Below are 27,849 nucleotides of genomic sequence, written 5' to 3' on the forward strand. Positions count from 1 at the left end.
TCCATATGTTGGCCATTGCATAAGGATTGTGAACAGAATCAGTCTAAAGCTTATTAGGTGGTGTAATATGATGGTGTACGTCAAGAAAATCGAATACTTAAACTTTTACTCAATTATTGGTCAGTCGCTTCCTCATGCTGCTGCCACAACGTAAACACAGCCATGTGACAATTCCGAGCTGCGCGCAAAGCTTGACGCACCCACTGGCACGAGTCCCACGATGAGCCCGAGCTGGTACCAGTGGCCACTGGCCAACTAATGTGCATGCGTACTTGTCTCTCCACTGTGAAGCGTGAACCCATCAAATCCGCTCTGGGAACGTAAGTCTGCATTTGCATTATCATACGACCTTCCTTGTTTCAATTGTGGATTTACTCTTGCAGTTTGTTGTCGTTTATTTTATGCCAAGTGAATCGCAGTCTGCGCGTTTTATTTTTTTGTCAGGTCTGATATAATTGATCTCAAGCCGATACATTTAATCAACACACGAGTTGAGTGGAGTACACGGACCTACTTGCCATAAGGAACTCTGTCAGAATCCGAATAATGTTTTTGCAGTGATTGTTTTGGTATCATTCACCACACTCCCACTGTTGTCAGTCTACCTAGCACGAGAGTAGCCAAAGTAACGATTTAATGAGTCCAGTTGTTTAGAGAATTCTAGAAGAATATGGGAAGCACAGCAAATGACTCCAAGAAGAGAGACGTGAAGAAGACACCGAGAAAGAAGAGGACACTTCGACTGAATATGCCCGTAAGTCTTTTCTCTTCAGAAATATTAATTGGTGGTCATTTTTTGGGGACGAAATGATAGCCTATTTACTATGTATGCTCGCTCGCGCATGCTCTGAAGTTGAGCATGTAGCCTACACGTGGGCGGGGTTGTGGTATGCGTTTCCTTCAGTGAAATATACTGTTGCAACATTTTGCTCTCTATAGTGTTTCTTTTGAATGTGTATACAATGTATCCGCGGTAAACAATGCCTGGCACGGAATCTGTGGCATATGTCATGCAGAAAATAGATTAACACAACACACATGCTTAGTTATCTCCATATTTATGATTTAGCCACATTTTTTGCATTGTGATTCCTGGCTTCTTCATGCTGAGTGTAGGCTACATTTTATGAACCATATTCAATTTTAGTTAAGTCCATGACCAGAAATGTACATTTTACAGTATGCACAAAGCCTTTGTTTCTATTCAGGGCCATTTATAATAATAATAATAATAATAATAAATGTATAGCCATCGTGACATAACTCGGTAGTAGTATACTCAGAGCTTCCTCTTCGGCTGTAGGGAGAGGGAATGTAAAATCTGAATTCAGTTTGAGGTCAGCAGTCATCGTGAGTCATTCCAAGTCAGTATGATATCAGCTAGACCAACTGCACTGCACATACAGTACCAGTCAAAAGTTTGGAAACACCTACTCATTCAAGGGTTTTTCTTTATTTTTACTATTTTCTACATTTTAGAATAATAGTGAAGACATCAAACTTATGAAATAACACATATAGAATTATGTAGTAACCAACAAAGTGTTAAAACAAATCAAAATATTTGAGATTCTTCAAATAGCCACCCTTTGCCTTTATGACAGCTTTGTACACTCTTGACTGGTAGTGTATATCCTGTAATTCTAAGTTTACTGCTGATGTGACCGGTGACAATAGTTGGTGGAGGAGATACTAGGGATGTCTCATGTTTATGTGCACACACAGACACATACATCTACTTACAGTGAGGGAAAAAAGTATTTGATCCCCTGCTGATTTTGTACGTTTGCCCACTGACAAAGAAATGATCAGTCTATAATTTTTATGGTAGGTTTATTTGAACAGTGAGAGACAGAATAACAACAAAAAAATCCAGAAAAACATATCTAAAAAATGTTATAAATTGATTTGCATTTTAATGAGGGAAATAAGTATTTGACCCCCTCTCAATCAGAAAGATTTCTGGCTCCCAGGTGTCTTTTATACAGGTAACGAGCTGAGATTAGGAGCACACTCTTAAAGGGAGTGCTCCTAATCTCAGCTTGTTACCTGTATAAAAGACACCTGTCCACAGAAGCAATCAATCAATCAGATTCCAAACTCTCCACCATGGCCAAGACCAAAGAGCTCTCCAAGGATGTCAGGGACAAGATTGTAGACCTACACAAGGCTGGAATGGGCTACAAGACCATCGCCAAGCAGCTTGGTGAGAAGGTGACAACAGTTGGTGCGATTATTCGCAAATGGAAGAAACACAAAAGAACTGTCAATCTCCCTCGGCCTGGGGCTCCATGCAAGATCTCACCTCGTGAAGTTGCAATGATCATGAGAACGGTGAGGAATCAGCCCAGAACTACATGGGAGGATCTTGTCAATGATCTCAAGGCAGCTGGGACCATAGTCACCAAGAAAACAATTGGTAACACACTACGCCATGAAGGACTGAAATCCTGCAGCGCCCGCAAGGTTCCCCTGCTCAAGAAAGCACATATACATGCCCGTCTGAAGTTTGCCAATGAACATCTGAATGATTCAGAGGAGAACTGGAAGAAAGTGTTGTGGTCAGATGAGACCAAAATCGAGCTCTTTGCCATCAACTCAACTCGCCGTGTTTGGAGGAATGCTGCCTATGACCCCAAGAACACCATCCCCACCGTCAAACATGGAGGTGGAAACATTATGCTTTGGGGGTGTTTTTCTGCTAAGGGGACAGGACAACTTCACTGCATCAAAGGGACGATGGACGGGGCCATGTACCGTCAAATCTTGGGTGAGAACCTCCTTCCCTCAGCCAGGGCATTGAAAATGGGTCGTGGATGGGTATTCCAGCATGACAATGACCCAAAACACATGGCCAAGGCAACAAAGGAGTGGCTCAAGAAGAAGCACATTAAGGTCCTGGAGTGGCCTAGCCAGTCTCCAGACCTTAATCCCATAGAAAATCTGTGGAGGGAGCTGAAGGTTTGAGTTGCCAAACGTCAGCCTCGAAACCTTAATGACTTGGAGAAGATCTGCAAAGAGGAGTGGGACAAAATCCCTCTTGAGATGTGTGCAAACCTGGTGGCCAACTACAAGAAACGTCTGACCTCTGTGATTGCCAACAAGGGTTTTGCCACCAAGTACTAAGTCATGTTTTGCAGAGGGGTCAAATACTTATTTCCCTCATTAAAATGCAAATCAATTTATAACATTTTTGACATGCGTTTTTATGGATTTTGTTGTTGTTATTCTGTCTCACCGTTCAAATAAACCTACCATTAAAATTATAGACTGATCATGTCTTTGTCAGTGGGAAAACGTACAAAATCAGCAGGGGATCAAATACTTTTTTCCCTCACTGTACGTGGAGATATATGTTAAGTCAGTATTGTTAGCGATATTGCTGTTATGCAAAATCCCAGACCTTGGCAAGAGGGATGACCTTCAAATCAGTGATGCTGATGTTAAGGCAAATTCACGTCATGGAACATTCTGTGACTCATCAAGGGCCCTTCCTCATGGATCTCCAAGCTCACCATGTGTTATAAAGGAAGTGGTCACAGATAGCTTATAACCAATGACCTGCTGGGCATCCATCTGCACTCCATCATCAAGATGGTGTTTTATTTTTGGCGCAAAAGAGCAGAAGGCTTGATTCTGCTCTTTCTGCCCTTGTGGCCTGTTTCTCTGTGATCTGAAATGGTTGTCCTAGTAGAACTACAGTCGTGGTGAAATGTTTTGAGAATGACACAAATACTAATTTTCACAAAGTCTGCTGCCTTAGTTTTGATGATGGCAATTTGCATATACTCCAGAATGTCATGAAGAATGATCAGATGAATTGCAATTAATTGCAAAGTCCCTCTTTGCCATGAAAATGAACTTAATCCCCAAAAAACATTTCCACTGCATTTCAGCCCTGCCACAAAAGGACCAGCTGCCATCATGTCAGTGATTCTCTTGTTAACACAGGTGAGAGTGTTGATGAGGACTAGGCTGGAGATCACTCTGGCATGCTGATTGAGTTAGAATAACAGACTGGAAGTTTTAAAAGGAGGGTGGTGCTTGAAATCATTGTTCTTCCTCTGTTAACCATGGTTACCTGCAAGGAAACACGTGCCGTCATCATTGTTTTGCACAAAAAGGGCTTCACAAGCAAGGATATTGCTGCTAGTAAGATTGCACCTAAATCAACCATTTATCGGATCATCAAGAACTTCAAGGAGAGAGGTTCAATTGTTGTGAAGAAGGCGTCAGGGTGCCCAAAAAAGTCCAGCAAGCGCCAGGACCGTCTCCTAAAGTTGATTCAGCTGCGGGATCGGGGCACCACCAATGCAGAGCTTGCTCAGGAATGGCAGCAGGCAGGTGTGAGTGCCTAGTGTCAAGAAGGGCAGCAAAGAAGCCACTTCTCTCCAGGAAAAACATCAGGGACAGACTGATATTCTGCAAAAGGTACAGGGATTGGACTGCTGAGGACTGGGGTAAAGTCATTTTCTCGGATGAATCCCCTTTCCGATTGTTTGGGGCATCCGGAAAACACCTTGTCCGGAGAAGACAAGGTGAGCGCTACCATCAGTCCTGTGTCATGTCAACAGTAAAGCATCCTGAGACCATTCATGTGTGGGGTTGCTTCTCAGCCAAGGGAGTGGGCTCACTCATAATTTTGCCTAAGAACACAGCCATGAATAAAGAATGGTACCAACACATCCTCCGAGAGCAACTTCTCCCAACCATCCAAGAACAGTTTGGTGACGACCAATGCCTTTTCCAGCATGATGGAGCACCTTGCCATAAGGCAAAAGTGATAACTAAGTGGCTCGGGGAACAAAACATAAACATTTTGGGTCCATGACCAGGAAACTCCCCAGACCTTAATCCCATTTGAGAACTTGTGGTCGATCCTCGAGGCGGGTGGACAAACAAAAACCCACAAATTCTGACAAACTCCAAGCATTGATTATGCAAGAATGGGCTGCCATCAGTCAGGATGTGGCCCTGAAGTTAATTGACAGCATGCCAGGGCGGATTGCAGAGGTCTTGAAAAAGAAGGGTCAACACTGCAAATATTGACTCTTTGCATAAACTTGATGTAATTGTCAATAAAAGCCTTTGACACTTATGGAATGCTTGTAATTATACTTCAGTATACCATAGTAACATCTGACAAAAATATCTCATAACACTGAAGCAGCTAACTTTGTGAAGACCAATACTTGTGTCATTCTCAGCTTTTGACCACGACTGTACAGTGTAATTAATGTACAGTAGATCACTTAATCTCTACCTTTTTGTTTACAAAGTTCTGCTGCACAAGCTTCCAACATATCTCACTTCTCTATTAAAGTATAAAGATACAGGGCACCAAACCCGCTCACAGGGTTGGTTAACTCTTGAGGTCCTTCATGTCTCTACCAACCTAAGTAAATCAGTCTTCAGTTTTAACATGCTCCATGTTTAGAATAATTTACAAACCTCCTTACATCTTGAACCCCTGCCAATTGGTCAGTTTAGAACACCAATGAGAGATTAATTCACTGAGGTTTGCAAGTGTTTTGGTTGATTGTGGTGGTTTATTGCTCTATCCTGTGGTTTCTTTTTTTGCTGTTTTATTGATTTATTGAATTATGTTTGAGAGTTGTTTGTTCTCAGTGCACCATTTGAGAATGAGACTATGGTCTCAATTGGGCTCCCCTGAATAAATACAAAATACAGTAATGGTGTACCAAGCTAGTTAGATTGACTTAATACACACCCCCTCCCCCCACCCAGATCCACACCAGGAGGCAGTAATGGAGCAGGGAAGAGGGCTTTATTGGATTAGGGAAGAGAGCTTGGCTTGGAATTCATCCATATTCTTTAGCTCTTCTTCTTCTTCTTCTTCGGTAGTTTCTGGACTGGGCCTGTATGTGCTCCAGATCACCGACCTTTGGCCATACCCTTCAGACAAGCTTGATGAGTTCTACAGGTACTTGTGATGTTTTTACCTGACGTCCAAGGACTGTCACACCTGGTAGTGGAATAAGGAAAAATCTTAAAATTCCATTGGTCAGGAATCTGATGCTCCAATTGTTATTGGTGATGACAATAGAAGTTCCCACCGTTTTAGTCTATCTTATCTTCCTATGTGCCACTATGCTATTTCTATGATATGCCAAGATAAATATACGAAACCAAATGTCCTACATTTGTGGAAACGGTAAGAAACTCTGCCCCGTTTTCATAGACATGGGAAATGGTTTCCTTTTGTGTTTGTCGTTGAATAACAACAAAAGACGTCCATTTGAATAGGTCTGCCTGCGTATCCCTCATCCATACGTGTAGGTCCACTTATAATGTCGAACTGTAGTGCAGTATGTTGACCAAACAAATGCAGTAGTGTTGATTTTGAGAAGTTACACCCTGATTTGTGTGATTCACTGTTAACGTTAGATTGACTCTGATGCCGTTAAGGCTGCTTGACACAAGACAATGTCACTCTTGGGTTTATGTCAATTCTATAGTGTAGGCGTAAAGAATGCCCCTCTTTCTCATGTGCAGTGCTGGGCAATGGGCTTTATACGTGACACCAAACGTGCTTAGGAGACAGTGGATCACCTTACAGCTAGTGATAGTAATCTGATTTGTGTTTTATCCATACAGCTATTTTTGAAATACCACTGGCACATACATTTAGCCTACAACATATCTGAGGTATGTTTTCTTCATTTGCAGGAGTATGCTCATGTGTTTTGTGAATCTCATAGACTGTGCTCAATGGACATGGTATGGCTCGGATAGGAGGGGAAGCAGTGATATCTGTCTTACAATGGAACATGTTGGCAACGCTTACTCTCTTTGTTTTCAGCTGCTGGTGATTTTAAGCTAAGAGCAAACAGAGAAAGGGTTATTTCTTATTAAATGTGATAATAATATTATTGATCAGGCTTTGCACAGTGCTGTTGTATTTTTGGAGTGGAGAAGTTGTTTGGTAGGAGCATGGGTTATCTCCAATGCATCTGGGTTGGTCAATATTTAGGCTACTATCGACAGACTGATAATGCAAGCCTTGTGAATCGGATGCAAATTTCATGAGACCCCCATTTTACATTATGGTCTGGATAAAAATGTAGATGTGCATTTCTCCTTTTTCTCCTTTTGAAATGCTTTCGTTATTCTATTGAAAGGAAAAAATTAGTTCTAATAGAATGAATGAATTTTTACTTCTCTGATCATACAATTCTCTGTCATACAGTATAACAGTACATATCAAAAGTATGTAGAAAAATAGATGCAGGCCTGTATACGTACATATACACTCCTCATGGACAATGAGTCCACAATGGACCATGGTAACAATAATCACCTCTCTTTTGTTGTATTGTGTCTTGACAATAGGCCGGTGCAGTGTTTATGGCCATGCCTCTGTGCATCAATAGACACATATAATCCTGCAGCTGAAGACTGACAGCCTATGAAATAGGAATGTGTTGGCCGCATTGGGGAACTACTTGTGGAAATTTGGAATGGTGTAATGTTGATTCTGTGTTGTTGGGTTAGTCTGCATTGGAAAACATTTGACTGCACCAAATACTTTTGTTTTTTTAAATACTTTTTTAAAGGGGTGTGTGACGAATCCTTTTGTAAAGAGACATTTGAAGTTCAGGGGCTCTCGCCAGACCAATCAAGCGTCCACTGAAGTTCTCAAAACGAGGGATGGCGTTCAATTACAATTGATAACAATTGAAAATGAACGTATGTTGCACTAAAAGGCTGTAGGCTATTTTGTAATCCCAAGGTTTTGTTTTCCATACCTGGTATTTTTGTCAGTTCCATTCCATTTTATCCACACAGTGAGGTACACTACCGTTCTAAAGTTTGGGGTCACTTAGAAATGTCATTGTTTTTGAAAGAAAAGCAATTTTTCTGTCCATTAAAATAAAATCAAATTGATCAGAAATACAGTGTAGACATTGTTAATGTTGTAAATGGCTATTGTAGCTGGAAACAGCTGATAAAAAAAAAAGAAAAGAAAAAAAAAGAAGGAATATCTACAGAGGGCCATTATCAGCAACCATCAGTCCTGTGTTCCAATGGCACGTTGTTTTTGCTAATCCAAGTTTATCATTTTAAAAGGCTAATTGATCATTAGAAAACCCTTTTGCAATTATGTTAGCACAGCTGAAAACTGTTTTAAAGAAACAAAAAAACTGGCCTTCTTGAGACTAGTTGAGTATCTGGAGCATCAGCAATTGTGGGTTCGATTACAGGCTCAAAATGGCCAGAAACAAATAACTTTCTTCTGAAACTCGTCAGTCTATTCTTGTTCTGAGAAATGAAGGCTATTCCATGCGAGAAATTGCCAAGAAACTGAAGATCTCGTACAACGCTGTGTACTACTCCCTTCACAGAACAGCGCAAACTGGCTCTAACCAGAATAGAAAGAGGAGTGAGAGGCCCCGGTGCACAACTGAGCAAGAGGACAAACACATTAGAGTGTCTAGTTTGAGAAACAGACACCTCACAGGTCCTCAACTGGCAGCTTCATTAAATAGTACCCGCAAAACACCAGTCTCAACGTCAACAGTGAAGAGGCGACTCTGGGATGCTGACCTTCTAGGCAGAGTTGCACAGAAAAAGCCATATCTCAGACTGGCCAATAAAAATAAAAGATTAAGATGGGCAGTCTGAGATATGGGGGTGATAATAACAAATGGCAGCTTTTCCTTGTGTTGAGTCAAAAACAGTATTTTGGAGAATAAATCTGTGATTACATATTATTGTTTCTTTGCTATGAGGTTTGGCTTGGGGGAGAAAGGGGTCATCCTCTGACTTCATCAAATGTCAGATTAGAACCAAGTCTAAATCTTAGGGTAATATTATTCTGTTCCACAGAATGTGCTCGTTGAATTTGCTCATCTCCAGTCTCGAACATTCATATATAGACCTACGTCCTGCAGTGTTTCACAGTTGTAAAGCCCAAAATGATGGAAACACTGAGATGATGATACAAATTCTGCTTGAGGAACAAGTGTTGAGAAAGCTACTATAGGAGGAGCTTTGGAGTCTCTGCCTGATTTTGAACTCCCATGAACAACATCCGAAACGAGAACAGTGGTTTATTCAAATAATATCTGTGGACTTTGATACAGTGTGGTGTGATTGACTAAGGGTTTAAAATACTTTTGAAGAATTTGAGGCGAGGTTAGTTCAGCTTAAACTGTTTGGAGGTTAAACAATTGGCGTCTATTAATAGCTGTTACCCACAATAAACAAAGGTGGCAGTTTGAACTTGAAGGGCTTGACGGACAAAATGCATTGGCCACAGCACTTTCTTCTTATCAATGTCTTCCAAACTGGCAAGTGAGTTAGTATTCAAAGAAGGAGCCTCTTTCTCTGAGAATGACTCATCTAGGCTGGCAAATGAAAGGGTTTGTTAAAAAACGGAGGAACTCAGAAGGATAGAGTCAGGGCATAATTGAAAGCCAATGATGGAATGGAGTTGAGGCAATTCATTTTTCCTCCATTTGTAAATGAAGACATTTCCCCTTCAATAACTACAGCTCATGAACATAATGGGGGTTGTGTGTTTTTCAAAGCACTTAACCGATTTTGATTTAATCAAAATAGGGTTCGGACGATTTTAGATGATTTAAATCTAATATCATGATATTTGACATTGACGATAAATTGTAAAGTGCAAGACGATATATCGTGATGTTAAAGACTATACTCTATTTGCAGTTTTATCAGTTAGGCTGTATCAATATGTTGAAAATTAAGTCTAAATGAATTAACTAAGCCGTATCTTTTCTGCATACTAAGATTATTTAATGAGAATGCGACTATAATATAGTAAATAAGCACAAATTGCACAGTTTTTGGAATGATCTAGGCATTACCGGCGCAGAACGATCATATCGGATATCGCAATATCTGGAGTAGCATATCGTAGAAGAGGTCTCCCAAATATCACCCAACCCTATAAAGTCAAATGTGGCATAACCCTATTCCCAACCTTAGCATGACATTTGTTTATGAACGATTTCTGAAGCATTTATAGAGCCCCCATAAAGGCTTTACAGAGGCTTAATTAAAAAGTTATGTTTAGTTTCGAGTGGGACCATTATTTTACAGTAGCTGTCATGCCTGTGAATTGTTGTTGTTCTTTTATGCCACAGATTATCCATTATATTGACCAGATACTCAAGTGGCCACTCTAACAATGAAAATAAATGTCTTAAAAAATGGAAGGCATTCGGGAGGAGGCAAAATTAGGTGGGACCATTCTAGCCTCTTCCACTCTGACTGGGTGTATCAAGCATGGCCAGAGAGGAAGAGGCAATGCGAGCGGGATTACTGGGCCCAAAATCTGTCTTCTCCAGCAGGTGGCTTCTTTTATTTTATTGTTATTTTTCTGGGCTCACCAAGCAAGGAGTTTTTGTATGGAGGTCAATGAGGATGTTGAATATGATTAACTAAAAATTTAATGGCTTATTTGCTACGTGTGACTTTTTTGATCAACTAGAAGTTTCGTAATGCTTAGGTTGTTACGAGTGTACTGATTTAAGTAGGACACGTGACATCCCGGCAACTTTGAGAAAAAACACTTTATATCAGTGTTGTGCCTGTTGTTCACACGCGTATCTGCCCTCTCATTGGCTAGAATGGTCCCACCTAATCTTGCCTCCTCCCGACTGCCTTCCATTTTTGAAGACATGCATTTTAATTTGTTAGAGCGGCCAATAGCGTATCTGGTCAATATAATGGATAATCTGTGGCACGAAAGAACAATAACAATCTGTTGCTATGTTGATGATTGACAGACACTGCTCCTCCTACCTCTGTGACCGTGCACCCCTCGTAATGAAAAGCTCAACTCTCTAATTGAAGAGACACATCACAACATGGAAACGCTGACTCCAAATAGAAGCCCCATAGCTCGAATGTGATCTGCGCCTCCACATAATTATTGGCATTACTCAATGCAAGCATTGCGATTTTGACATTCGAGGTGTGTTTGTTATTTTTACTAGACACAGCCCATTACTTCTAGACACAGCCCATTGTAGTTTAATTTTGAATAAAAAAATGCATGGGGTCATTGCCCGCCGTTGGTCAGTCGCCGGGATCGGCTTGTAAAGTCGTCCGCATGCTTCACAGCCGAAACAGTTTGGAAGAGTTTGTGCATATATTATGACAACGTTTTTGTTTGTTTTGGACTTCGGTGAGGGTTTTTTCGGCTGTTAGGGCACACTGCATTTTTTTATGGCGGCAAGCCAAAGTTCGGATCCGAAGTCTACGCCCCTTCGTCGGTGATTGGTCAACTGTAGGGATTCTTCAATAAAGTCTTTGTTGTCATTCAACGAGAGATGACTTGTTTTCATGCAAATTTTTTCATTGACAAATACTGTACCAAAACATCTTAGTTAGATGTAAAATTGCGCGACTAAGATCTACTCGGTAAAAACGTCAAGATTAATGATAGATTTCTTGAGTTATCTTAGATTCATTCTGACTATTTTGAGGAAGTGTATACTGGCTACGGCGTTTCAAAATGGACAAAAAGTATTATTGCCGCTTTTTTCTTGTTTTTCATGTGGAGGTTTTTTAAGGGAGTATGTGAGCACGCTCGTTCGACTCGGCTAGCCGCCAGCCGAACAGAAGCATGCTGACACCTTAACAACAACCACACTATACGATAAAGGCTCAACATTTCTGACACTGGCAGAACTTTATCAGAGCCTACGACTGCACGTAGTGGTACTTAATCGGCAGATCTAGACCCTGTCACACTGAACGAGCCAAGATGTCCGACAATTGTTTACGACCTAAGAATTTGCCCACAATGTAACATTTGTCTGGGACTGCAAAATCATGGCATAAGACGGCTACAATCGTACAGTCTGTGCAGGCCTTAGCCAGTTATTCATTAGCTGAGTCATCCAACTACACTCAACCATAGAGAAGAGTAGGACAGAGGATTGATGGAGGGGAGGGAGAGGAGGATGAGGACTAAGATCCTTCTTTATCTCTCTCCCCTCTGAGGTTCATCAAATAGGATTTGTAAGCGCTTGAGGCAGCACTTTTGTTGACTATCTCATTACAGCATAGCTAAGTACTCATTATGAAACACTGGACTAGCCTTGCGCTCAGGGAAAGGCTGCTGTTTAGGCAGCTAGACTTTGAGTGTGATTTTTAGAGCTCAAACAGATTAGCATCACTGGCGATTGGTTTTTCTCTTGATCCCGAGAGGCGGGGTTTCTTTCAGACTCTGCTTTTCAAGACTGGAAGAGGAAGGTCAATGTGAGCTCCTCTCTTGGGGGAAGGAAGTTTTTCTCCACTTGTCATTCTCCTCTTGCCTGCATGTAGATAAGAACACGCAGTGGTTCAGGAACATATGCACAGCAGAGGGGATTTTGCTGGTCGTTCTGCACTTTGGGAGTAGAAGGTAAATTAAAAGTGTGTAAGTGTTGGGCTGGAGTTGGGTTTGTTTTCTAAGAGACATGCAAAGAGGTGATGGTGATTGGAATGTGAGCTTGAGAAGAGAAATCAAAGTCCTATGGGAATATTTGTTACAAGGTTCTATTCGTTACTTGCTCAGAATATGTAGTAGCTGGATCCACTGTAGTAGCTGGATCCACTGTAGTAGCTGGACCCACTAAGACTGTGATTGTTTAGTAGAAATGGAATGAAAGCACAAAATCACAGATTCACAGGGTATTCAATTTTTTTGGAAAAGTTGCATTATCTACAATCCTTTAATTGTATATGTATTTTTTAAATACGCACGTGATGCAAGGTGCAATATAATAAAATCCAGACTAAGAACTAGGCATTTATTATCAGTGTGTAGAGTTTTAGATAAACTAAGTGCACAGTGTACAATTCAAGCCTTTCCTGGATTTCATGTGGCCTTCAGCAGAGTGGTCTAACTTGGAGTTGTGTCTTGGGCTGTGTTATTTCTGTTTTAAGAGTGTGTACTGTAGACAGCAGATACCAAGAGGGGGTCTGGCACAGGCATCAAGGTTCAACTGACAAACACTGTCTCTAGATTTGAGATAAAGATGAGGTGGGGACTCGGATGAGTGCAAGGTCAACCAATCTGGACCAGCTGGGAACAGCATGTCGTGTGGTTAAGATCGCCTGGTCCCTAGTCTGTTTGTGCTGTATTGCAAACTGTATATGACCCTGGACCACTCTGGCAAGACAGCACAAACAGATCTGCGACCAGGCTAGGGTTAAGATGCACACACTCCAGATATGGTAAATTGACCTTGTGTGTTTGATAGAAACATTTTCATTTGTTTAATTTTGGATGGACTTCTTAGCAGAGATACTGGAAAAAATATATGTTTGGAGGGCAAACTACAGAGCGAGAGAGAGGGGGTGGGGGGGCAAAGAGGGGGGGATTGGAGTAAGAATGAGACTGAAGTGAACAGTAGGATAATACTTATTTTTCTTAAAACTGCATTGTTGGTTAAGGGCTTCTAAGTAAGCATTTCACTGTAAGGTGTTGTATTCGGCGCATTGGTTCAATCAAGATTGGACCTGTCAGTCAGTTGTCATCGGCAACAGGGAGGGATTTATACACAAAAAATGTATACACAAAAATACACAAAAAATGTATGCACGCATGACTGTAAGTCGCTTTGGATAAAAGCGTCTGCTAAATGGCATATTATTATTATTTGTAATAAGGAAAGATTTGTTCTCCTGACACAATTCTGACCATTGAGTGGTAAGAATGTTTCTCAAGTCCTACATGTATTTTGCAGATCAGTAGGCATTAGGGTTTGCATAGCTTGGTGTCTCAGGGAGAGTTGGGATATGCAAAAAAAACACATTTCCAATTCACATGCGTATTAATACACGCTTGTACAGTGAGGGAAAAAAGTATTTGATCCCCTGCTGATTTTGTACGTTTGCCCACTGACAAAGACATGATCAGTCTATAATTTTAATGGTAGGTTTATTTGAACAGTGAGAGACATAATAACAACAAAAAAATCCAGAAAAACGCATGTCAAAAATTTTATAAATTGATTTGCATTTTAAATTAGGGAAATAAGTATTTGACCCCTCTGCAAAACATGACTTAGTACTTGGTGGCAAAACCCTTGATGGCAATCACAGAGGTCAGACGTTTCTTGTAGTTGGCCACCAGGTTTGCACACATCCCAGGAGGGATTTTGTCCCACTCCTCTTTGCAGATCTTCTCCAAGTCATTAAGGTTTCGAGCCTGACGTTTGGCAACTCGAACCTTCAGCTCCCTCCACAGATGTTCTATGGGATTAAGGTCTGGAGAGTGGCTAGGCCACTCCAGGACCTTAATGTGCTTCTTCTTGAGCCACTCCTTTGTTTCCTTGGCCGTGTGTTTTGGGTCATTGTCATGCTGGAATACCCATCCACGACCCATTTTCAATGCCCTGGCTGAGGGAAGGAGGTTCTCACCCAAGATTTGACGGTACATGGCCCCGTCCATCGTCCCTTTGATGCGGTGAAGTTGTCCTGTCCCCTTAGCAGAAAAACACCCCCAAAGCATAATGTTTCCACCTCCATGTTTGACGGTGGGAATGGTGTTCTTGGGGTCATAGGCAGCATTCCTCCTCCTCCAAACACGGCGAGTTGAGGTGATGCCAAAGAGCTCGATTTTGGTCTCATCTGACCACAACACTTTCACCCAGTTCTCCTCTGAATCATTCAGATGTTCATTGGCAAACTTCAGACGGGCATGTATATGTGCTTTCTTGAGCAGGGGGACCTGGCGGGCGCTGCAGTATTTCAGTCCTTCACGGCGTAGTGTGTTACCAATTGTTTTCTTGGTGACTATGGTCCCAGCTGCCTTGAGATCATTGACAAGATCCTCCCGTGTAGTTCTGGGCTGATTCCTCACCGTTCTCATGAACATTGCAACTCCACGAGGTGAGATCTTGCATGGAGCCCCAGGCCGAGGGAGATTGACAGTTCTTTTGTGTTTCTTCCATTTGCGAATAATCGCACCAACTGTTGTCACCTTCTCACCAAGCTGCTTGGCGATGGTCTTGTAGCCCATTACAGCCTTTTGTAGGTCTACAATCTTGTTCCTGACATCCTTGGAGAGCTCTTTGGTCTTGGCCATGGTGGAGAGTTTGGAATCTGATTGATTGATTGCTTCTGTGGACAGGTGTCTTTTATACAGGTAACAAGCTGAGATTAGGAGCACTCCCTTTAAGAGTGTGCTCCTAATCTCAGCTCGTTACCTGTATAAAAGACACCTGGGAGCCAGAAATCTTTCTGATTGAGAGGGGGTCAAATACTTATTTCCCTCATTAAAATTAAAATCAATTTATAACATTTTTGACATACGTTTTTCTGGATTTTGTTGTTGTTATTCTGTCTCTCACTGTTCAAATAAATTTACCATTAAAATTATAGACTGATCATTTCTTTGTCAGTGGGCAAACGTACAAAATCAGCATGGGATCAAATACTTTTTTCCCTCACTGTACATGTGTGAAATATGACAAATATAAGCTTGCAACGCCAGGGTTGTGGGTTCGATTCCCACGGGGGACAAGTAAGAAAATGTAGGCACTAGATACTGTAAGTCGCTCTGGATAAGAGCATCTGCTAAATTACTAAAATATAAAATATATTATTATTATCTGTGACCTGCTTCTGGTAGAAGTTGGGATCTGGTAGTTGTCCCATTCAGTTAACTGGGAGGTTATTTGGTACTGGGTATGTTACTCTCACAACTCCTTTATACATATATGGACTGCCAAATAATTTGGTCCTTTTGTTTGAAGAGTGACAAAGAAACGCTTGTTATAATACCCCCCAAAACTGTCACAACTGCCCTGTCGCTGTCAATTGAGTCAGTGGTCGTTTCTAGGGTTCTAAGTGTGATATTTGATTCTTACGGAATCACGTTTAGGAGGGCTTTAGCATGTTAATGAGGTTTAGCACACTGCACAATGGGACTCATTCCAAGTGGTCTTTGAGTAGCGTTGTCCATTTAAACTCTCCATTCGCAGTCTGCAACATGGAGGGAGAACTCAGAGGCATTGTGGATAAGTTTGCCTTTGATTCTAAGATTGATTCTAGTAACCGCACACAGCAATGGAAAGTTTGATGTTCTGTTGACTTTATTTCTGGGCATTAAAACAATGTTTATTTATTTCTTGAAGAAATGTGTGTGTGTGTGTGTGTGTGTGTGTGTGTGTGTGTGTGTGTGTTTATTTTGTATGACAAACACTACCAGTCAAACTTTGGACACACTTACTCATTTAAGGGTTTTTCTTCATTTTTACTATTTTTGACATTTGTAAAATAATAGTGAAGACATCAAAACTATGAAATACCACATATGGAATCATGTAGTAACCAAAAAAGTGTTAAACAAATCAAAATATATTTTATATTTGAGATTTTTCAAATAGCCACCCTTTGCCTTGATGATAGCTTTGCACACTCTTGGCATTTTCTCAACCAGCTTCATGAGGTAGTCACCTGGAATGCATTTTTCAATTAACAGGTGTGCCTCGAAATGTGTGGAATTTCTTTCCTTCTTAATGCGTTTGAGCCAATCAGTTGTGTTGTGACAAGGTAGGGGGGTATACAGAAGATAGCCCTATTATTCTTAAAGTGCAGTCGCAAAAACCATCAAGCACTATGATGAAACTGGCTCTCATGAGGACCACAACAGGAATGGAAGACCCAGAGTTACCTCTGCTGCAGAGGATACGATCATTAGAGTTACCAGCCTCAGAAATCGCAGCCCAAATAAATGCTTCACAGAGTTCAAGTCACAGACACATCTCAACATCAACTGTTCAGAGGGGACTGTGTGAATCAGGACTTCATGGTCGAATTGCTGCAAAGAAACCACTAAAGGACACTAATAAGAAGAGACCTGCTTGGGCCAAGAAACACGAGCTATGGACATTAGAACGGTGGAAATGTGTCCTTTGGTCTGGAGTCCAAATTTGATTTTTGGTTCCAACCGCTGTGTCTTTGTGAGACGTGGTGTGGGTGAACAGATGATCTCCGCATGTGTAGTTCCCACCATAAAGCATGGAGGAGGAGGTGTTATGGTGTGGGGGGTGCTTTGCTGGTGATACTGTCTGTGATTTATTTAGAATTCAAGGCACACTTAACCAGCATGGCTATCCAGCATTCTGCAGTGATACGCCATCCCATCTGGTTTGGGCTTAGCGGGACTATCATTTGTTTTTCAACAGGACAATGACCCAACACACCTCCAGGCTGTGTAAGGGCTATTTGACCAAGAAGGAGAGTGATGGAGTGCTGCATCAGATGACCTGGCCTCCACAATCCCCCGACCTCAACCCAATTGAGATGGTTTGGGATGAGTCGGACGGCAGAGGAAAAGCAGCCAACAAGTGCTCAGCATATGTGGGAACTCCTTCAAGACTGTTGGAAAAGCATTCCAGGTGAAGCTGGTAGAGAGAATGCCAAGAGTGTGCAAAGCTATTTGAATTATCTCAAATATTAAATATATTTTGATTTGTTTAACACTTTTTTGGTTAATACATGATTCCATATGTTATTTCATAGTTTTGATGTCTTCACTATTATTCTACAATGTAAAACTAGTAGAAATAAAGAAACTGTTGAATGAGTAGGTGTGTCCAAACTTTTGACTGGTACTGTATGTCATTGAAATGTACCACAGAGTATAGTACTGTATGTCTGTGTTTTTCTAGTTACTGTTTGTTTGAGACATCTTTCTCTATTGGATATAAACAAATCTAAGTTTATTGGTGTTATACACAGTTTAGCAGATGTTATAGCGTGTGCAGCGAAATGCTTGTGTTACTAGCTCCCAACAGTGCAGTAAAATGTCAAACAAGTACACAAATAATCAAAAACAAGAAATCAAGAAATGTCAGAATGAATCCAATTAACTACCCAAATAACACTGTATCAGTAATCCAAATGCAATCTATGTGTATATACACCGAAAAGATACACTGAGTATACAAAACGTTAAGAATGCTCTTTCCATGACAGACTGACCAGGTCAATCCAGGTGAAAGCTATGATCCCTTATTGATGTCACTTGTTAAATCCACTTCAATCCGTGTAGATAAAGGGGAGGAAACCGGTTAAAGGAGAATTTTTAAGCCTTGAGACAATTGTGGGTGTGTGCTATTCAGAGGGTGAATGGGCAAGACAAAAAATGTAAATGTCTTTGAAAGGGGTATGGTAGTAGGTGCCAGGCACACCGGTTTGAGGGTGTCAAGAACAGCAACGCTGCTGGGTTTTTCACGCTCAACAGTTTCCTGTGTGTATCAAGAATGATCCACCACCAAAAAACATCCAGCCAACTACACAACTGTGGGGAGCATTGGAGTCAACATGGGCCAGCATCCCTGTGGAACGCTTTCGACACCTTGTAGAGTCCATGCCCCGACGAATTGAGGCTGTTCTGATGGCAAAATTGCGACTGAATATTAGGAAGGTGTTCTTAATGTTTTGTACACTCAGTTTATATTAAGAATGATATGTACAGCAGTATATATATATATTAGCTATGACAAGAATCCAGTAAAAGGCACATGACAGCCCGCTTGGAGTTTGCCAAAAGGCACCTAAATACTCTCAGACCATGAGAAACAAGATTATCTGGTCTGATGAAACCAAGATTGAACTCTTTGGCCTGAATGCCAAGCTTCACGTCTGGAGGAAACCTGTCACCATGCTGTGGGGATGTTTTTCAGTGGCAGGGGCTGGGAGACTAGTCAGGATCGAGGCAAAGATGAACGGAGCAAAGTACAGAGAGATCCTTGATGAAAACCTGCTCCAGAGTGCTCAGGACCTCAGACTGGGACAAAGGTTCACCTTCCAACAGGACAATGACCCTAAGCACACAGCCAAGACAATGCAGGAGTGGCTTCGGGACAAGTCTCTGAATGTCCTTCAGTGGCCCAGCCAGAGGCCGGACTTGAACCCGATCGAACATCTCTGGAGAGACCTGAAAATAGCTGTGCAGCAACGCTCCCCATCCAACCTGACAGAACTTGAGAGGATGTGCAGAGAAGAATGGGAGAAACTCCCCAAATACAGGTGTGCCACGCTTGTAGCGTCATACCCAAGAAGATTCAAGGCTGTAATCGCTGCCAAAGGTGCTTCAACAATGTACTGATAAAGGGTCTGAATACTTATGTGATATTTCAGTTTTATATTTTTAATAAATTAGCCATTTCTAAAAACCTGTTTTTGCTTTGTCATTATGGGGTATTGTGTGTAGATTGAGGGGGAAAAAACCATTACATCCATTTTACAATAAGGCTGTAACGTAACAATGTGGAAAAAGTCCAGGGGTCTGAATACTTTCCGAATGCACTGTATACACTCAACAAAAATAGAAACACAACATGCAACAATTTCAAAGATTTTACTGAGTTACAGTTCATGTAAGGAAATCTGTCAATTTAAATAAATAAATTAGGCCCTAATCTATGGATTTCACATGACTGTGAATACAGATACTGTATGCATCTGTTGGTCACAGATACCCCCCCAAAAAAGTAGGGGCGCGGATCAGAAAACCAGTCAGTATCTGGTGTGACCACCATTTGCCTCATGCAGCGCGACACATCTCCTTTGCATAGAGTTGTTCAGGCTGTTGATTGAATATTGTCCCACTCCTCTTCAATGGCTCTGCGAAGTTGCTGGATATTGGCGGGAACTGGAACACGCTGTCGTACACGTCTATCCAGAGCATCCCAAACATGTTCAATGGGTGAATTGTCTGGTGAGTATGCAGGCCATGGAAGAACTGGGACAATTTCAGCTTCCAGGAATTGTGTACAGATCCTTGTGACATGGGGCTGGACATTATCCACCTGAGGTGATGGCGGCTGATGAATGGCACGACAATGGGCCTCAGGATCTCGTCACGGTGTCACTGTGCTTTCAAATTGCCATCGATAAAATGCAATTGTATTCGCTGTCCGTAGCTTATGCCTGCCCATACCATAACCCCACCACCACTATGGGGCACTCTGTTCACAACGTTGACATTTGCCCTGTACAGTTGGAGGCGGCTTATGGTAGAGAAATTAACATTCCATTCTCTGGCATCAGCATTCTAAAGGTGATTGTTGGAGGACATTGTCAGTAATGCAAACGAGATCTTGGGAACTGAGTGTGTCTAAAGTCAACTCTCTGATTTAGATGATCATAGATTATATTATTAGAGACTATATTATATTAGATTACGTTTTTATAACGCTATATGCAGTAAATGCTTCTGGAATCAAATGTTATGTTCTACAAAGGGTGGCAAAAGTATTCTGGTATGACTTTGCTGATAAATTATTTGTGAAGGCAGTGTTTTCTTTGCGGGGGTGGTGTGGGGGGCTGCCACGAGTCCAATACTAATGCCAATGTTTATCTAACGCTGGCGTTCTCTCTTTGGTCTACAGGACCTCGGCTCGTTTGCCATGCCCTTCTTGGAGGGAGATGCCGACCATGTGGATAAGGCCGACATACAGAAGGTACAGTGATGTCCCGAGCCCGGCACACCCTCACCACTACCATTTTTTTGTATTTATTTATCTGTATATGTTATGTAGGTAGGTAGGTAGGTAGGTAGGTAGGTAGGAGGTTGGTAACGGGTTGTCATGTGCCTTTTACTGAGGAGTGGCTTGCGTCTGGCCACTTTACCATAAAGGCCTGATTGGTGGAGTACTGCAGAGATGGTTGTCCTTCTGGAAGGTTCTCCCATCTCCACAGAGGAACTCTGGAGCTCTGTCAAAGTGACCATCGGGTTCTTGGTCACCTCCCTGACCAATGCCCTTCTCCCCCGTTTGGTCTGGCGGCCAGCTCTAGGAAGAGTCTTGGTGGTTCCTAACTTCTTCCATTTAAGAATAATGGAGGCCACTGTGATCTTGGGGACCTTCAATGCTGCAGAAGGTTTTTGGTACCCTTCCCCAGATCTGTGCCTCGACACAATCCTGTCTCGGAGCTCTACGGACAATTCCTTCGACTTCATGGCTTGGTTTTTGCTCTGACATGCACTGTCAACTGTGGGACCTTATATAGACGTGTGTTCCTTTCCAAATCATGTCCAATCAATATAATTTACCACAGGTGGACTCCAATCAAGTTGTAGAAACATGTCAAGGATGATCAATGGAAACAAGATGCACCTGAGCTCAGTTTCGAGTCTCATAGCAAAGGGTCTGAATACTTATGTAAATAAGGTATTTCAGTTTCTTTTTTTTTTTATACATTTGCTAACATTTCTAAAACCCAGTTTTTGCTTTGTCATTATGGGTATTGTTTGTAGATTTGTTTTATTTAATCCATTTTAGAATAAGGCTGTAATGTAACAGAATGTGGAAAAATGAAGGGCTCTGAATACTTTGAGAATGCACTGTATATTATTGTTTGGATAACCTTATTTACTATTATGTATTGATTTTTACCTTTCATTTTTTTCACTCTTTATGCGATGTGCACTGCAGAGAACACCGGAAGAAGAATTACCACAGTGAATTATTTTAGTATTTGTTTATGTGTCAATTAATCCCATAAGGGATGGGTTGCCAATTGGCGATTTGACACGAAAATCAAATGTAATTAATTAATTCATTAATTTCATTCATACTAGTGTGCACTGGGAAAATATCAATCTTTAATATTTTTGTATTTTCACCGGTTCATATCTATCTACTATTGAGAATCCAGAGATGGTTGGGGTTAATTTATAGACTGATGGTGTTGTCTAGATGTGCTTCAGCCAACTTTAATATTTTAATCTTCATCATTACCATATTAAAATGCCATCACATAATTGTAAGCCTACTGTAGCTCTAGTGGGGATTGCAGCACTGACATTGGCGTTTGGTCTCTATTTAACCTCTACGGGATCGGTGTCCCGTATATGGGACGGTTGAGCTAACGTACGCTAATGTGATTGGCATGACTGTTGTAAGTAACAGCAAACTTTCCAGGACATAGACATGTCTTATATGGGCAGAAAGCTTAAATTATTGTTAATCTAACTGCACTGTCCAATTTACAGTAGCTATTACAGTGAAAAAATACCATGCTATTGTTTGAGGAGAGTGCACAACAACAAAAAACTTATCACGGCAACAGGTTTGATACATTCACCTCTGAAGGTAAATAATGTACTTACATTTAGTAATCTTGCTCTGATTTGTCATCCTAAGGGTCCCAGAGATAAAATGTAGCATAGTTTTGTTTGATAAAATATTTTTTTTAATTCAAATGTAGGAACTGGGTTCTACAGTTTGAACCCCTGCTGTCTCTGGCTCCACACCCACCCCGCCCGGCCATCTAGATGTGTGAAAGTTAGTGTATAAGCTAGTGATCATCATGTATGACATTCCTGGGAGTTTGTAATATTACATTTTGTATTACCATATCATTTTTGTATGTTCTCTATAGTTATGTACTTGAAAATGTATCCCGTGAGAGTGAATCAAATCTGACTAACCCAGTGCACTGCTTGCTGATAATTCTATCTGATGGTGTTTGCATGTGTAGGGAAAAATACAAATAATGTCCCGTTTGGAACACTAACCAGGTTTCCATCCTTCCTTTTTATTAGAGGAAAGTACACGTCGGATAACAAATGTCATGATAGGCCTGATGGAAACAGGAACTCAGTAAACTTTCCAAATGTGGACAAAACAAAATAGACAAGGTAGGATCTTTTTGTGTAGGTGAAATGTATTATACGTGAAATGATGGTGGAAACGCTTTTATGCGCAAATATTGATATAATAACCATCATATTGAAGTAAACTTGGAGTCACGCAATGACATGTTGCGTGGTCTTCCCACTACGACTTGTCGCTAAAGCATGCAGTTTATTAGGCTACAGATGAAATAAGTTATAATGAACTTCACAGGGTGGTGAAAGTGCAAGGTGATGAGCTTGATGCTCCTTTCCAATAAATATTGAGGGTCTTGTTCTGGTGACATGATCATCGATGCTTGGCTGCTGTTTGACAAATAAAAATAATATTTTGTCTAGTATAACCTCATCATGTAGGCTATACCCACACTGTATCTGCAAGCTGTTGGCTAGAGCGCACGTGCCAATACCATAGTGGGCACACTCGCTATACAACTCAATTTGTTTTGTGAGAAAACCATCAGTAGAGTTGAAAATGTGGTGGAAAGCCATTTAACTTGTATTTTTTATTCAAAAACGTGAATTTACAGCAAAAGGTATTTTTATGTGCAATACGTCATCATGCACAGACTTTTATCCGCAACAAGTCAATTTGATGGAACGAGATCTCTGGTGGGAAAATGTGCATATTGTTTTTATTTTGCTCAATTTGATTGGGGGGGCCTGTCTCCCCAGTGTGTATGCCCCTGGTGCTGACGAAGGTGGCCTCTATATGAAACCTCCACACACAAACTCAAAGACGCACTTGCACAATCTGATACGTGCACGCACACGCACTGTACATTTTCAAATTAAGAAAGTGGCAGAGACGTCATCAGGAGACATTTTACATCAAGCCTACCTGTCAATAAAGGGACTGAAGATCTCCCAGGTGCCATGTAGAGATGGATGTCTCTACATTTGGCATTGTTCCAAATCCAATCAATAATCTCATTCACACCTGATTGTGCAAACGGCAGTGTCCTCATTTAGGTGTTTCCATTATTACTCTTAATTGGATAAAGCTACACTCTGTTCTAATAACCTGGTTTGGAATGAAGTCTTTAACTCTTTGTGTTGTTGAACCTACTGTTATAGACAGTCATCCATGAACACTGTTTTGGCAGTCTGTCCTTCAGAGGAACAGCCTAGCACCAATAGGATCAATTGAAGCCAATAGAAGCCAAACTATTTTAAGTGGATGGCAAGAGAGCTATAAGCGAGGTCTTGCCTATACAATGCTAGATGAAACTGTTGTATTGTAGACCTATACCTATCATTCTCCATTGTTTTGTTGCCAGAGTGAAGGTGTGTGTGTGTGTGTGTGTGTGTGTGTGTGTGTGTGTGTGTGTGTGTGTGTTGGAATGTTAACAACAGAAAGAGCACTGCTAGTGGTTCCCTTCTAGTGCAGTGTTTGTTTGGCTCAAGAGTCTTACCTCACCCAGAATCCTCTCTGTGTCGTCCTGTGTCTCTCACCTTGGAGCATGAAGGTCGGACCATTTTTTTCCTGGATTTGTAGCAGAAGCTACAGGGCCGACTATGAATCAGGGAAAAAAACAAGAAAACCAGTCAAGGCTGTTGAAAAAGATAAGCTGATAGCTTTTAAGGAAATGGAGTGTAGTAGATCACATTTATTAATTTCCATCTGTTGATTTCCTCCCAAGGTTTTAGTACATTTAGTACATATCCTATTTTATGCCCATGGTTTCCCATACTGATTGTTGTAACCCGAGTTGCTGAACTGTACCTAATACAGAAGAGTAGGTTTATAGCAAATAAAGGCCATGCATTGTTTCTCATATTTTTCCAGATTATTTTCACAATCAGACTAGCTCTGAAAAATATCTGATGTGGAAAGATCTGATGTGATTGGTCAAAAGACCAATTAGTGGAAAATATATCAGAATTGGGCTGCCTGTGTAAACACACACCTAGTGGTTCCAAAAGCACTCCGTGTTTTTCTAACTTTGCCATGGGAATGGCTTAAGATTTAGAAGTAGGTCAACAACATGAGGCTGCAATGTTATTTAAATAGAGTATGCCAGCATGTTTTGTAATCTCCTGATTTAAACCGCAGTGCATGTGTGACTGAAAGGCTTGTAACACCTGAACATGAGAAAGGGGTGGAATCCTATAACTTTATTTACTTCACTGATTTCTCCGTCAGAGTAATAGACCTAAGCTGCGTTTACACAGGCAGCCCAATTCTGATATTTTTCCCACTAATTGGTCTTTTGACTAATTAGACTAGCTCTGGAAAAAGATCTGATGTGAAAATATCTGATTGGTCAAAAGACCAATTAGTGGAAGAAATATCAGAATTGGGCTACCTGTGTAAACGCAGCCCTAGTGGCTTACGTTCCAAAAGTAGCACTACAAGAATGAGCAGTCCATTCAAACTACACTCACCTTTTCTTAGTAAAATGTTCTTCATATGTATGATTTAAAATCTCTACATTCTTACTGCATGACTTAAAAGTTTTGTATATGATTTGATGCAACCCTGAAGCCATCTGTGTTGTGTCCATATGCATATTCATATTTAGAAAGGCTAAGGCTGAGTCACTCCTCACATTGATTATACTGGGTGAATCTACTCACCAGCCTTTGGCTCTCATCTCTCATCGGATAATAATAATGGACTATTTGCCCTCAAGTCGGAAGCTCTGACTCAGAACGACTTGAACATTTGTAATTATTCAGCGAAGACCTGAAATGCATTTCTGGGAATCAACTTGAAATCCCAGACACACTCAGACAGTGAAACCACACTCTGCAATATTTAACCTAGTGGAAAGAACAACAGACTGTCTTCATTGCATCTCTAACTCTATTGTTTACTAAGAGGGGCAAGTTTACAGTATACTTTTTTTGGCACGTAAATTCATATTTTCAAGAAGGTCCCTGATTTAGAAATGATCCGTAGTCTTGCTAGTAACCAGTTTTCTATCTGACGAGGAAAACATTACAAGGAACCTGTAAATCAGAAACAGTATACTTTTGACATTGAACCAATTATTTTGGCTTTACAAAGTCCCTGCCTTTGAGCATTGTAGATTGGACACCCCCCATGCATGGCAAAGTGGTAGATAAAATCAAGAAAACATGTTCAACCTGGTTGTCTATCTCTTGAAACAGAGAAGGGGAGCTATTTCCTCTTAACCAGGAATGGCGTGAAATAAAAGTTCAGTCCCTTCCCTCTTCTCAGTCCCCCTTTAAATTGTTAATAGGTTCCAGCTCTGTCTAATTTGAGTAGTTGAATGTCTATATAGAATTGTACATTGGAATTTAGCCACCAAAGTGAAGGCTCCTACTCTGTGATTAAACATTGTCTCTAGATCTTTAATCGTTACTCTCTCGTCTCACTGCTGCAAAGCTGTGTTGTCGAAAGAGCGCAAAAAAGCCTTGTTACCTACAAAGCAATCAGTAAACTCTTTGTTTTCTACCTCAGGGTGATGGGAGTTGCCACTCAGCCAGCCCGACCAAAGGCTTCTTCACGCGGGGGCCCTTCAGTCGGCCCTCCAGTCCCAAGTCGGCCCCTGCCAGGACCAAGAACAGCCCGGGCTCCCCCAAAACCATATTCCCCTACCCTTCGTCCCACCAGGACTCCCCACCCAAGTCGCCTCGTCGCCTGAGCTTCAGCGGCATCTTCCGCTCCTCCTCCAGGGACTCTAACTCCACCTCCACCTCTCCCGTCAGCATCAAGCTCTTCTCCAGGGCCAGGAAAGGTAAGACCAGTTGTTCTATGTCTAACAGGGTTGGTTCTGTGAACCACGCTCATATGTTATGCAAACCTGTAGAGTTGTTATCTCCCCAACTTAATGCCTAGGTTTTAGCTCTAAGGGCTAATACAGTACTGTGGCGAGCAGGAAAAAATGGATTCAAACTCTGGTCGATCACATATGCACAGTATGTGTGGGGGGAGGGAATACAAACTACAACATGGCTCAAATTGTTCCTCTGCTGCTGTGGTAATTAGTGTTTGTGTACTTTTAGGTTGTTTTAGGATGGTAGACGGAAATGCCTGCGTTGTGTATTGGGCATGTGGTTGAGGAGGTGATGCTCGTTCCTGTAGGTTGTGGCGGGTGAACCGTGTGGATATGCTGTCCTATGGGTATTATTGTGGTATCCATCATCATTTGACATAAAAGGCATCATTTAGTTGCATTCTATCATGATTTATTTATTTATTCTATAGTCTAGAGATGGATATTGTTGTTGTCAGAGGAGATGTTCATTCTGGTGGGCTGGTGGTGAACTTGCTTGCCGGGGGGATGTACTTTTTGCTTGGCTTGCCAGCCTTTCGTCTCTCACCTCCCATTTACATTTACGTCATTTAGCAGACGCTCTTATCCAGAGGGACTTACAATTGGTGCATTCACCTTATAGCCAGTGGGATAACCACTTTACAATGTTTTTTTTTTTGGTGGGGTGGGGTGGGGTAAGGGGGGGGTAGAAGGATTACTTTATCCTATCCCAGGTATTCCTTAAAGAGGTGGGGTTTCAAATGTCTCCGGAAGGTGGTGAGTGACTCCGCTGTCCTGGCGTCGTGAGGGAGCTTGTTCCACCATTGGGGTGCCAGAGCAGCGAACAGTTTTGACTGGGCTGAGCGGGAACTGTGCTTCCGCAGAGGTTGGGGAGCCAGCAAGCCAGAGGTGGATGAACGCAATGCCCTCGTTTGGGTGTAGGGACTGATCAGAGCCTGAAGGTACGGAGGTGCCGTTCCCCTCACAGCTCCGTAGGCAAGCACCATGGTCTTGTAGCAGATGCGAGCTTCAACTGGAAGCCAGTGGAGTGTGCGGAGGAGCGGGGTGACGTGAGAGAACGTGGGAAGGTTGACCACCAGACGGGCTGCGGCATTCTGGATGAGTTGTAGGGGTTTAATGGCACAGGCAGGGAGCCCAGCCAACAGCGAGTTGCAGTAATCCAGACGGGAGATGACAAGTGCCTGGATTAGGACCTGTGCCGCTTCCTGTGTAAGGCAGGGTCGTACTCTCCGAATGTTGTAGAGCATGAACCTACAGGATCGGGTCACCGCCTTGATGTTAGCGGAGAACGACAGGGTGTTGTCCAGGGTCACGCCAAGGCTCTTCGCACTCTGGGAGGAGGACACAACGGAGTTGTCAACCGTGATGGCGAGATCATGGAACGGGCAGTCCTTCCCCGGGAGGAAGAGCAGCTCCGTCTTGCCAAGGTTCAGCTTGAGGTGGTGATCCGTCATCCATACTGAT

The 27,849-nt window shown here is 41.8% G+C and overlaps 1 protein-coding gene across 2 annotated transcripts in view; it reads left to right on the forward strand.

Annotated features, from left to right (window-relative positions):
* The first annotated feature begins 256 nt into the window (after window positions 1-256).
* Window positions 257-27,849, forward strand: part of LOC311105671 (5'-AMP-activated protein kinase subunit gamma-2-like) — a 124,162-nt gene continuing 96,569 nt past the window's right edge. The window contains exons 1-3 of one of the 2 annotated variants that reach the window (XM_084147888.1): window positions 257-754; window positions 20,394-20,465; window positions 26,070-26,346. In XM_084147888.1, coding sequence (XP_084004014.1) covers window positions 671-754; window positions 20,394-20,465; window positions 26,070-26,346 — 433 coding nt within the window. In that variant the 5' untranslated portion in view covers window positions 257-670. The remainder of the gene's footprint in view (window positions 755-20,393; window positions 20,466-26,069; window positions 26,347-27,849) is intronic. The other variant, XM_084147886.1, reaches the window with a different exon arrangement.

Source organism: Coregonus lavaretus (genome assembly GCF_964263955.1).
Source record: "Coregonus lavaretus genome assembly, chromosome: 2".
Lineage (NCBI taxonomy): Eukaryota > Metazoa > Chordata > Actinopteri > Salmoniformes > Salmonidae > Coregonus > Coregonus lavaretus.